Source organism: Salvelinus alpinus, chromosome 4, assembly GCF_045679555.1.
Source record: "Salvelinus alpinus chromosome 4, SLU_Salpinus.1, whole genome shotgun sequence".
NCBI classification, from domain to species: domain Eukaryota; kingdom Metazoa; phylum Chordata; class Actinopteri; order Salmoniformes; family Salmonidae; genus Salvelinus; species Salvelinus alpinus.
The window spans coordinates 31,700,898-31,712,887 of NC_092089.1; the positions used below are offsets into that span (position 1 = coordinate 31,700,898).

Genomic DNA, 11,990 nt, shown 5'->3' on the forward strand with positions numbered 1-11,990 from the left:
CACAAAAGTAGTCTTGTTGCTGTATTAGCCTTTGTTTATACTTTTTCACTGCTCTGGTACGCTCGCTCTCTAGGTTAGTGGTAGTCGTCATGTGATGAGGGGAGTCACGCGCTTTGGATCCAGGAGGACCGCACAGATGACTCATAGTTTTGGTATACTCTCTTCGGTAAGAAATTATAACAAACTATTGTCAATTTATAAACGGCCTAGTATAGAAAATATTATAGTATCAATTGTTTTGAGGATTTGAATGATTATTTAAACGAAGAGAAGAAAGCCTGTTCTCATCACTGAGGTACATAGACCTAGACCTACATTTCCCACAAGCCCCTTCAGTACAAACATAACAAAGGTCAAAGTGCACATGTACGGTAGCTTCAGACAGATTCTGTGATATATCTGTTTATAAGTCAGAGGGTGTACATTCAGGTAACTAACAACAATAATGTATCATAATGCATATATTATACAGTACTACATTATCGTTTTATTAATGTTTAACATTTTGGTTGCATTGTATAACTTGTTATCTTGACTCTTGGGTGTGTTGTAGCTACATCCTCGTTAGGGAAGGCTACCTCTCTCAGTTCTCCTTAGCTTAGGTAGCTACTATAGATACTTTAGCACAACTTACTTCTAAATATATAGCTACTATATTTACAAAATCAATTATTGCTTAATTGATTGATTTATTAAATGGTTGTGCTTGTATTGCTATGTTAACAGTGAGAAACAGAGTTAACACTTTTGTATAATAATCTTTTACACCCACAGGTTGATTGACTATGGCGTCACAGGAGACAGGTGTGCCTTTGGGCTCAGCTAAGAACCTGGAGGACAGGAGAGCACAGGAGCATAGAGCTACAGAGGGGCCAAAGACAGAGGTCCCAGCCAGTCCCAGCCAAGATGGACCTCAGGTGACGGCAGGTAATGTTTTGTCATTCAGTTGGATTCTGTGTGCACTGCTGGTACGTGTACACATATGAGATGTAGGCCTAACTAGGGCATATACGCTTCCTTAGAGGCAGAGCAGAAATGACAGTGAAAGAGAATGTTCATATTTTGATAATTACACAACACTGAAGTTTATCAAGGTATGATCAAATTATGAAGGACCGTTTTTAATATCGAGGTACCGAGGAAGTTGGGTGTTCACCAGTCGAGGCTGGTGGGAGGAACTATATGAGGGCGGGCTCATTGTAATGGCTTGAATGGAATACATGGAACGGAGTCAAACGTGGTTTTCATATGTGCGATGTGCTTGATATCGTTCCAGCCCTTTCAATGTAACCATCCTCCTATAGCTCCTCCCACCAGCCTCCACTGGTGTTCACCCCATCCTCATCTTCTGTAAAGGAAGTCTGGGTTTGCCTGAGTAACGATATGTTCCACAGAAATTCCACACTGATTGTATCTTAGCTACACTCGCAATAACATCTGCTAACCATGTGTATGTGACCAATCAAATTTGATTTGATTTGTGTTGTTAGGTTCTAATTCTCAGAGTAAATAAGTCAATGGACACCATGAAAGCTTAACCAAGTGTATTTCTTCCCAGAGGATCAATACAGCTGCATTAGACAAAACATGATTCCACCAACACAAGTATATATACTCCAATTTAGGCACTCCTCCTTCTCTCTAATCCTTACATATTTTATGGTTCGACAGGAAGACGACGTGATAGGGTAATAAACCATTGTTTCTCCCTTAAGGGTACCTGACCTCAACCCCCTTGATGCCTAATCCAAAGATCTCCACTAGAGGTCGACCGATTATGATTTTTCAACACCGATACCGATTATTGGAGGACCAAAAAAAAGCCAATACCGATTAATCGGCCCCTTAATTATTTATTTATTTGTAATAATGACAATACCAACAATACTGAATGAACACTTATTTTAATTTAATATAATACATCAATAAAATCAATTTAGCCTCAAATAAATAATGAAACATGTTCAATTTGGTTTAAATAATGCAAAAACTAAGTGTTGGAGAAGAAAGTAAAAGTGCAATATGTGCCATGTAAGAAAGCTAATGTTTAAGTTCCTTGCTCAGAACATGAGAACATATGAAAGCTGGTGGTTCCTTTTAACATGAGTCTTCAATATTCCCAGGTAAGAAGTTTTAGGTTGTAGTTATTATAGGAATTATAGGACTATTTCTCTCTATACGATTTTTATTTCATATACCTTTGACTATTGGATGTTCTTATGGGCACTTTATTGCCAGTGTAACAGTATAGCTTCCGTCCCTCTCCTCGCTTCTACCTGGGCTTGAACCAGGAACACATCGACAACAGCCACCCTCGAAGCAGCATTACCCATCCAGAGCAAGGGGAACAACTACTCCAAGTCTCAGAGCGAGTGACGTTTGAAACGCTATTAGTGTGCACCCCGCTAACTAGCTAGCCATTTCACATGGGTTACACCAGCCTAATCTCGGGAGTTGATAGGCTTGAAGTCATAAACAGCGCAATGCTTGAGGCATTGCGAAGAGCTGCTGGCAAAACGCACGAAAGTGCTGTTTGAATGAATGCTTACGAGCCTGCTGGTGCCGACCATCGCTCAGTCAGACTGCTCTATCAAATCATAATCTTAATTATAACATAATAACACACAGAAATACGAGCCTTGGGTCATTAATATGGTCGAATCCGGAAACTATCATCTCGAAAACAAAACGTTTATTCTTTCAGTGAAATACGGAACCGTTCCGTATTTTATCTAACGGGTGGCATCCATAAGTCTAAATATTCCTGTTACATTGCACAACATTCAATATTATGTCATAATTACGTAAAATTCTGGCAAATCAGTTCGCAACGAGCCAGGCAGCCTAAACTGTTGCATATACCCTGACTCTGCGTGCAATGAACGCAAGAGAAGTGACACAATTTCACCTGGTTAATATTGCCTGCTAACCTGGATTTCTTTTAGCTAAATATGCAGGTTTAAAAATATATACTTCTGTGTATTGATTTTAAGAAAGGCATTGATGTTTATGGTTAGGTACAGTCGTGCAACGATTGTGCTTTTTTCGCAAATGCGCTTTTGTTAAATCATCCCCCGTTTGGCGAAGTTGGCTGTCTTTGTTAGAAAGAAATAGTCTTCACACAGTTCGCAATGAGCCAGGCGGCCCAGACTGCTGCGTATACCCTGACTCTGTTGCAAGAGAAGTGACACAATTTTCCGAGTTAAAAGAAATTCATGTTAGCAGGGAATATTAACTAAATATGCAGGTTTAAAAAATATATACTTGTGTATTGATTTTAAGAAAGGCATTGATGTTTATGGTTAGGTACACGTTGGAGCAACGACAGTCCTTTTTCACGAATGCGCACCGCATCGATTATATGCAACGCAGGACACGCTAGATAAACTAGTAATATCATCAACCATGTGTAGTTAACTAGTGATTATGATTGATTGATTGATTGTTTTTTATAAGATAAGTTTAATGCTAGCTAGCAACTTACCTTGGCTTCTTACTGCATTCGCGTAACAGGTAGACTCCTCGTGGAGTGCAAAGTAAGGCAGGTGGTTAGAGCGTTGGACTAGTTAACCGTAAGGTTGCAAGATTGAATCCCCGAGCTGACAAGATAAAAATATGTTGTTCTGCCCCTGAACAAGACAGTTAACCCACCGTTCCTAGGCCGTCATTGAAAATAAGAATGTGTTCTTAACTGACTTGCCTAGTTAAATAAAGGTGTAAAAAAAAAAAAGAAGATTTCCGATTGTTATGAAAACTTGAAATCGGCCCTAATTAATCGGCCATTCCGATTAATCGGTCGACCTCTAATCTCCACCCGTATCCCCTATAGCAATCCTGTGACTTCCTCCTGTCCACCCAACACATTCCAAAGCCATCTGGCTCCTACAGATAACCATTAACTTCTGATGTAAAAACCAGTCTCTATTACTCCTCAGATACTATACTTCTGAGTATAATAATGTTCCAAGTTTAACCCAGAATCTAACAGTGTATTCATCAGACAGTATGATCTCTCTGAGATCTGCTTGTATTATTACCTGTTATTACCTTTGTATTATCTCTCTATTTTCTTTCTCTCTACATTGTTGGGAAGGGCCCGTAAGTAAACATTTCACTGTTAGTCTACACCTGTTGTTTACCAAGCACGGGACTAATAACATTTGATTTGATATTTGGGAGAAAGCAGTGTTTTTCCCACTTGTTACTCCTCCACTCTCTCTGAAAGCTCCTGGTAGAAGTTGTTCTGAAGCACAGAGTATCAGCTCACTGTCGCTAACTTCTAAGGAAAACACAGAACTAACCTAGGTCAGTGTCTAGGGCTGGGTTCTTCCTACTCCTACTTTTGGGAAAGGGAGAAACCAACCAAACTGTCTGTGTACCCCCTCTAGTGTCATTAGGTTGCAAGCCAAGTCAGTCCAGTCCAAATGTTGTCAGTGCCAAGAACGGATGGAATTAGACGTGCAATGTTTTATGCACTATTATACTTCTTATGGGAAACCCCTCCTGCAAGGACAAAATATGTGCCTTACACACCAGTAATACTGTAGATGTGTGTCATATACTGTGTAACATTCATGTTGGGAAATCAGTGACAGCTAATACGTTGGGAGATTTATGAATGGAAAGGCAATAATGCACTTGTCAAACTCGTTCCACGGAGGAACCTCACTCCTCCCTTGTTGATGAATTAACAACCCTGTTGTCTAGGTATTAATTGAAAGGAAAAACTAAAAACCAGCAGACACTAGGTCCTCCATGGAATGAGTTTGACACCCCTGACATAATGAGTCCTGGTTGTCCTAATCAGAAGTTGCACAACAACAGGCTCATTAAATCCTCAACTATGACATCATTCAAGGTGTGCCGGTATGTGATTTAGATTAGATATCACTCTCATCAGTTTTCAGAAATATAATTGTTTTAAGAGTTTTCATTGGTAGTTATATAGTTTTATTGGGCCTATGATTTGAAATGATTCCCCTCACATAGGGAAGAGCAGGACGCCACTGTTGGCGTTGAGGTTATCTGAATCATCATCCAGCCCCCTGCCTGAGGGGAGACTCATGTAGACCACACCCACCTGCAGCTCTAGAGTCACTGCATTTACCACAAATCTACCATTTCCACAAGGATTGTGTGCATAATTAAACATGATTATCTTGTCATTCTTGTATATGTAAACACCAATGTCTCCTGGGCTAGGGGCATCACTGGCAGTGAATCTGATTTAGTCGACTTTTATCTGCACCAGAGCAGAAACCGAAACAGGAAGAGATCAACAATTTCCATCAGCACTCAGTAACATTAGCTGGCCCAGAATGTACTCTCATGTCCATACATGTAGGTAGGTCGGTAGTTGTAGCTATTACCTGTAAGTGAGTTGTAGGCCTTTCCGATTTGTTGGGGAAGACTTTACTGTAGACCAGTGGGACATTTACATTTACATTTAAGTCATTTAGCAGACGCTCTTATCCAGAGCGACTTACAAATTGGAAAGTTCATACATATTCATCCTGGTCCCCCCGTGGGGAATGAACCCACAACCCTGGCGTTGCAAGCGCCATGCTCTACCAACTGAGCCACACGGGACGTCAGCATTGAAGGGTCCTATCCTCCCAGAGTAAGTCAAAGCAGCGTAGAATGACACTTTTTTGCCTGTCTGTGAATACAGTTTCATGTATGTTATTTCACATTATATGATATAGTATACACAGTAATCCTACACCTGTGAAGAAAATGTGAATGTCGCGCAGTGACTACATTTGTGTGTTTTCTAACCTGCATTCTCCTTCTTCAGCTCCTCCACCTCTCTCACTGGCACTCAGTCTGGCCTCCTGGGCTAGAGAGACATTTCAGAGCAAATATGAACTCTTCAATGATCTGTCATCATTAAGCTCTTTCAGTACTGTACCTGAGTTCTCATTCTCACTGGCTGTCCCTGGCCTGCATGGCTGAAAGTTCTGCTGCTTGGACTGGAATTAAAAAGAACAAAAACAGAGAACATATTTTGAGAGCTGTAGATCCATAAACTGTTAGAATGATAAATTAATACAAATTCTATATTATCTTTTCGGCTCTTTAATATTTATTTTGGAGACTGCAATAACATACAGAACAATATGCTATTTTGTTCATTGTCTGTTCAATTTAAATATTAGCTAATCAATTTTTTTACCTGCATTGGCTCCACCTTGTTCTTGTGGAAGTGCAGTTCATTCTTAGTGATACTCAGCTCCACTCTCTGGTTCACCACCTCTTTCTGCAGCTCCTCCACCTCTCCTTTCAGCTCCTTCACCTGGCTCTCACCAGCTGTCACTCTGGCCCCCATGTTCCTCAGCTCCACTCTCTGTTCCACCACCATGTTCCTCAGCTCCACTCTCTGTTCCACCACCATGTTCCTCAGCTCCACTCTCTGTTCCACCACAATGTTCCTCAGCTCCACTCTCTGTTCCACCACCATGTTCCTCAGCTCCACTCTCTGTTCCACCACCATGTTCCTCAGCTCCACTCTCTGTTCCACCACCATGTTCCTCAGTTCCACTCTCTGTTCCACCACCATCTCTCTCAGCTCCTTCAGTTCAGTAAAGACTTGGTCAGGTTGGCTGGTCTGGCAGGTTGCGTGTCTGGGGTTCATTTCGGGGTCATCATGACCTTGTTGTGATGTCATTCTCCCTGACTGCTCCAATCTCTCCATGAGCCCATGAACTAATCTAGTCTACTGGGCTCAGCACCCCCCTTCTTTACAGTATATACACATGGGTCTTGGTGGACCTATACATGGGAATTTAAAATGTGTTCTCAATGTAAAACTAGGTAAATCCAAGGACACTGATAACACAGAGAACACTGGGAAGGACAAACTACCATACAGATATTATATAAGGCCATACAGATATTATATGTTGTTTTGTAACTGACTTTGGGTGAGACATGCTGCTAAATAACTGCCCCCCCTCCTCTCTCCTCTCTCTCTGATGTACCAGGCCAGGAGGAGGGAGCAGGTGTCTGTCAGTTCTTCCTGTTGGGAAAGTGTCGTTTTGAAAACAGGTGTCGTCGATCTCACAGGTCTGTAGCTAACACGATCACCACCGACCTGTAAGAAAATTATGTTATATACCACAACTATGACAGGGCAATGGCTAAGTAACATTGCATTTCGACTTTTGATGGTGCCATGATGCCATTGTTACTGTGATGTCTAAACATGCCTTTACATTCATGCAATTTTTAACAAGCATGATTTAAATTGTCTGATGCATAATGTTTGTGCAGCCCTAGAACAACTGAAAATGCCCAGGGGTTAGGGGCTAATATTTACTCAATGTTCAGTATATTTCAGACTTCTAACCACTTGAACAACTAAATAAGACTGAAAGACAGAAATCTTCAAAGCATATAGCTGCCAGCCCTAAACAGATGGCCCTCAGAATCTCAGAGTCCTCCCTCTCATCACTAATCCTTCTGCCTGGCGACAGTGGAATCTTCAGAAGAATATATTGTTTTTCCTCCTGTGAGAAGCAGCATCTGTGGTATTGGCTCTGTCTGCCCTCACAGCAAACAGCCTCTGAACCAAGTGGGAATCAAGTCATGTAGCACCAGTAGTAATATAATAGATAGGTAGTTAATTCCATCGGATAAGAAAGTAAAGAGGTAGAATAGCAGAGTTAAATGAATGTATCTGTTTAGACATCTAGATAAACTTCTTAAAATACATCCATCTGAAGGTGAATGTCCTATCAGTATGAGGAAGAACGAACAGGTTAGCTCTTACATTGACCAGAGTGATGAATACAATCCCTCTTTCTCAGCACTCCAACATTAGACGACCCAGAGGCTGTTATAGACCAGGAAAACAGGAAGAAGGGAGAAAAAGAGGGAAAACTCAAGAAGAAAGCAATAGGGAATAAAACAAACCAGACAAAAGACACAGAGGGAAAAGGTACAATTTCCCTCCATTAAATCTAACTGAACATATGAGAACCCACTAAAATACCTGTTTACTGCAAACTAAGTATAACAAACTAACAAAGTGTTTCTCCCCTCAGGATCAACCAAGAAGCCCCGCATGCGTACAGCCGATGACGTCATCTCTCGGATCCTGTGGGACCCGTCAGTGGAGCCGGCGGACTTTGTGGTGGGGTACGTGGACCGCTTCCTTGGGGTGCTGGAGCGGCCCTTCTCTGAGTTCAACTGGGACACCGACCCCTGCGATTGTGACTACTCCTCTGAGCTAGCCCTGCCCAGACATAGGATTCAGTACTTCACCCATAGAGGGCGTAGAGTCTGGGACCGCAACAACAGGACTGACAGGGTGTTTGGATCCACTGGACAGTGTCTGGCGCCCCCCTTTGGGCAGGAGGAGGAGCAAGAGCAGGGTAAGAGAGGGCGAGGAAGGGTGGAAGGTAGGGAGAGAGGGCGAGGGAAAGGAAGGCGAGAGGGCGAGGGAGGAAGGTAGAGAGGGAGAGGGAGGGAGGGGAGAAAGGTAGGGAGAGAGGACGAGGGAGGTAGGGAGAGAGGGCTAGGGAGGAAGAGAAGGCGAGGGAGGAGGGTGGGGAGAGGGAGGGAGGGTGAGGAAGTTAGGGCGAGAGGGAGGGTGGGAGAGGGCGAGGCAGGGAGGAGGGGAGAAAGGTAGGGAGAGAGGGCGAGGGATGGAGGGAGAGAGGGCGAGGTAGAGAAGGTGAGGGAGGTAGGTAGAGAGGGCTAGGAAGAGAAGGCGAGGGAGGAGGGTAGAGAGAGGGAGGGTGAGGAAGGTAGGGAGAGAGAGGGAGGAAGGTAGGGAGAGAGGGTGAGGAAGGTAGGGAGAGAGGGTGAGGAAGGTAGGGAGAGAGGGCGAGGAATGTAGGGAGGGAGGGAGAGAGGGGGGGGGGTAGGGGAGGAAGGTAGGGAGAGAGGGAGGGAGGGTGAGGAAGGTAGGGAGAGAGGGTGAGGAATGTAGGGAGAGAGGGCGAGGAATGTAGGGAGGGAGGGAGAGAGGGGGTAGGGAGAGAGGGAGGGAGGGTGAGGAAGGTAGGGAGAGAGGGCGAGGAATGTAGGGAGGGAGGGAGAGAGGGGGGAGGAAGGTAGGCAGGAAGGTTGGGATTTCCACAGCTCTAGAACCTGGATTAACATACTGTTCTACTTCACTTTGCTAGTCTATAACATGTTTTTGTCATAATGTTTGGTTAACCTTCAAAATCTGCTTGTTTATTGGCAGGGACACAAGATGTTGAACAACAAGACCCAAAAAACGACCACCGTGAATCAAGAGAAGAACAAGATGGCGTCATCACTACAGAGGAGGGAGAAGAGAGTGACGAGTCCCTGATAAAACAGGATGTTGAAAACGGACACATGGAGGAAAGAAATCAGAGCAAGACAAGTATTCAGATGCCTGAGTCGACCAGACCAGGCACAGGAAGTACTCCACTGAACCAACAGGAAGCAGGAAGAGAATCAGAACCCTCGGAAGAGGAAGTTGGGAAGGATTCCGTTTTAGTCGTCATAGCAGACCAGATGTCTCTATCCCAGAGAGAAAGCGAGAGCAGGGGGGAGGAAGGTGAGAAGGAGGAAGAATGGAAAGATTACTGGGATGGAGAGAAAGGCCCAGACCTAGCCCAGTGTCCGTCTGTGCCTGTGGAGCAGAGAACAGAGAGGGGTGGAGGCCGGCCTTCCAAACGTAAGCCCACCCACTTCATCACCTTCCGGGCCAACACTCCCTCCATCCTCTCCTCCTTCCAGCACCTTCAGGAGGAGCTCACCTCCCTCCTCCCCTCATCCGCCCCTCATTGGTTGCCCCCCTCCTCCCTCCACGTCACCCTCTGTCTCCTGGTCCTCCCCGGCCCAGCCGAGGTCACTGCTGCTGGGGAGATGCTCCAACGCTTCGCCTACCTGGACCGCAACCCCCCTGTGGCCGTCTCCTTCCCCCTGAAACTGAAGAACTTTGGTGGGAAGGTTCTCTACCTGAGCCCCCAGCCTCAGCCCCACCTCCAGCAGCTGAACGCTGGCCTACAGGAGGCCTTCAGAGAGCAGGGCTGGCTGCACAGGGACTCCTTCAACCCACGCTACCATCTCACCCTGGCCAAGGTGAAGGACCGGGAGGGGGCGAGGGTGTTTGAGGGGGTGGGGGAGCTGAAGGTGGGTAAGGGGGTGAATTTTGGGCGACTGCCTATAAATAGGCTACACCTGTGTAGCATGGGGATGACTGGGGATGGGTTTTATGAGACACTGTGTTTGGTCAATCTCCGGTGAGATGTAGGTGTGTGTTTGTTTAGGTATGGAGGTGCTATTTTACAAAGCACAGAACCCACATTTCCACACCTCACAGTCTCCATAGTTTTACATTTAAAGGTGCAATATGCAGAAATCATTTCCTGGTTGCTGAAATTCAAATAGTTTGCCTAAGTTCAGTTTGTGACAAAACAAGCAATCATTGCTGGTTTTGTGTAGAGAGTCATTGTACCATCTAAACCGCTGTGAAATATCTTTTGATATAAAATATTGTATTTTCAGCTTTCTGAAGCTGGTGTACAAAACCGGAAGTAAAAGACACAACAATGAAACTTAAGAATGGGGAGCATAGAAATACCACACAGAACAGATCTACCACTTCTTAGATTTCAATGACAATGACAGATCTATAACTCACATTTCTATGTGAATTTGGTCGCTCTTCCTAAAAGTTTCGTATTGCAGCTTGAAAATTACTCCATTGATTAAAATATGAAATCCCAATGTTCCTGAAGTGCCTCTATCTGCTACGGACCATGATGAAGTAGCTGTAATTGTAATGACTAATTTACTGTACCTTGTTGTTAAGAAGAAAAATGCTATTACAACCTCTTTGCAATAAGGAATTGAGACCAAAAGCTCAAGAGAAGTTTCAAGTGTTTATTACCAAGAGAATCCCCGTCCATCTTCTGTTCTGGGCCTGACCCTGCTCTCTGATCCTAGGTAATTTCCTGTTATCTGATTAGGTCAACAACCTTTCTAAATGAGCATACACACAGTTTCATGGCCTGAACACCATTAATACTCACAGTAATCATTCACTACACAGGATACAAACAAACTACAGTTTAACTTGAAACATGTTACATTTTAATAGAATCCATCAATGTCTATAGCTTTCACAGGGAGGGACACCCACATTACATTTAATTTAGCAGACTTTATTACTGATGTAATAATGTAATGTATTTAATATAATAATGGCTGAAATATTATCTTTCCATCATGGTAACTGCATCTCAACCAATCAATTCTTACTTTGCAGCTACAGAGATGATTTTATAATTGTAATAAGATTAATTTAATATGAATATTTTAATATAATCCAACAGAAACCCACTGATCACTGCTACGTTGATCATGTAAAATGTCTGCTTTTACAAAGAATTATGACCTTTTGGATTTGGTTTGCCAAGGACATTAAATATTGAACTTGTAATTTTTGTGAATGTCTGAGTGGTGATATTTCTGTGTAACAGCAGAGGGATGGAGGGAGGATAGAGAGAGAGGAGAGGGATAGAGAGCTGGATGGACAAAGGAGAGAGAGGGATGGGGAGAGGGAGGGATGGAGAGAGGAGCGGGAGGGATGAGAAAGGAGAGAGAGGGATGGAGAGGAGCGAGAGATGGAGAGGGGGATGGAGAGTGAAGAGGGACGGATGTCAAAGGAGAGAGAGGGACAAAGGGAGGATAGGATGAGGGGCTTGAGAGAGGAGATATAGGGGAGAGGATGGCTGCTACAGTATAGTGCTGGGTCTGAATGAGAGCCATGGAGGCACGGTTAACTCTCTGAGTAATTCTTGCATACGTAATTTAATTTTCTGTCTCTCCCCCCTTTTCCTCCTAGATACACGCACACTAGTGTGTTTCCTCTCTCACTCCCGTACGCTCCCTTGCTCGCATTATCTCTCTGACTCCCTTCCCCCACTCCCTTTCAGTGACACAGAAAAACGAACGCCACCCCTCCCTCTCGCTCTCTCGTTCTCCCCCATCCTCCAATGGCACAC

The 11,990-nt window shown here is 44.0% G+C and overlaps 2 protein-coding genes across 5 annotated transcripts; one reads left to right on the forward strand and one right to left on the reverse strand.

Moving 5' to 3' along the window:
* The first annotated feature begins 76 nt into the window (after positions 1-76).
* Positions 77-11,429, forward strand: leng9 (leukocyte receptor cluster (LRC) member 9). 3 transcript variants are annotated; one of them, XM_071395034.1, is made up of 6 exons: positions 77-166; positions 775-927; positions 6,984-7,065; positions 7,809-7,939; positions 8,046-8,375; positions 9,194-11,429. In XM_071395034.1, the coding sequence occupies exons 2-6, from the start codon at positions 786-788 to the stop codon at positions 10,225-10,227; spliced, it is 1,719 nt and encodes a 572-aa protein (XP_071251135.1). In that variant the 5' UTR covers positions 77-166; positions 775-785; the 3' UTR covers positions 10,228-11,429. The 3 variants fall into 3 exon arrangements, with proteins under 3 accessions (XP_071251135.1, XP_071251136.1, XP_071251133.1); XM_071395035.1 differs by lacking the exon at positions 77-166 and adding an exon at positions 274-295; XM_071395032.1 differs by lacking the exon at positions 77-166 and adding an exon at positions 325-429.
* Positions 5,234-6,986, reverse strand: LOC139572334 (uncharacterized protein PF3D7_1120000-like). Of its 2 annotated transcripts, XR_011674384.1 has the most exons (3): positions 6,176-6,986; positions 5,779-5,966; positions 5,234-5,659 (listed from the first exon to the last, which is right to left on the reverse strand). XR_011674384.1 is itself a non-coding variant. In XM_071395042.1 (2 exons), exons 1-2 carry the CDS (start codon positions 6,692-6,694, stop codon positions 5,853-5,855), a joined length of 633 nt encoding a protein of 210 aa, XP_071251143.1. In that variant the 5' UTR covers positions 6,695-6,986; the 3' UTR covers positions 5,234-5,852. The 2 variants fall into 2 exon arrangements, 1 of the variants encoding a protein (XP_071251143.1); XM_071395042.1 differs by having other exon boundaries at positions 5,234-5,966.
* Positions 11,430-11,990: the final 561 nt, after the last annotated feature.

Coding starts and splice junctions, on each gene's coding strand:
- leng9 (XM_071395034.1), top strand. CDS start 786: ATGGCGTCACAGGAGACAGGTGTGCCTTTGGGCTCAGCTAAGAACCTG. Junction 7,940..8,045: donor AAAAGACACAGAGGGAAAAG/GTACAATTTCCC, acceptor TTCTCCCCTCAG/GATCAACCAAGAAGCCCCGC. Junction 8,376..9,193: donor GGAGGAGGAGCAAGAGCAGG/GTAAGAGAGGGC, acceptor GTTTATTGGCAG/GGACACAAGATGTTGAACAA.
- LOC139572334 (XM_071395042.1), bottom strand. CDS start 6,694: ATGGAGAGATTGGAGCAGTCAGGGAGAATGACATCACAACAAGGTCAT. Junction 5,967..6,175: donor ACAAGGTGGAGCCAATGCAG/GTAAAAAAATTG, acceptor TTCCAGTCCAAG/CAGCAGAACTTTCAGCCATG.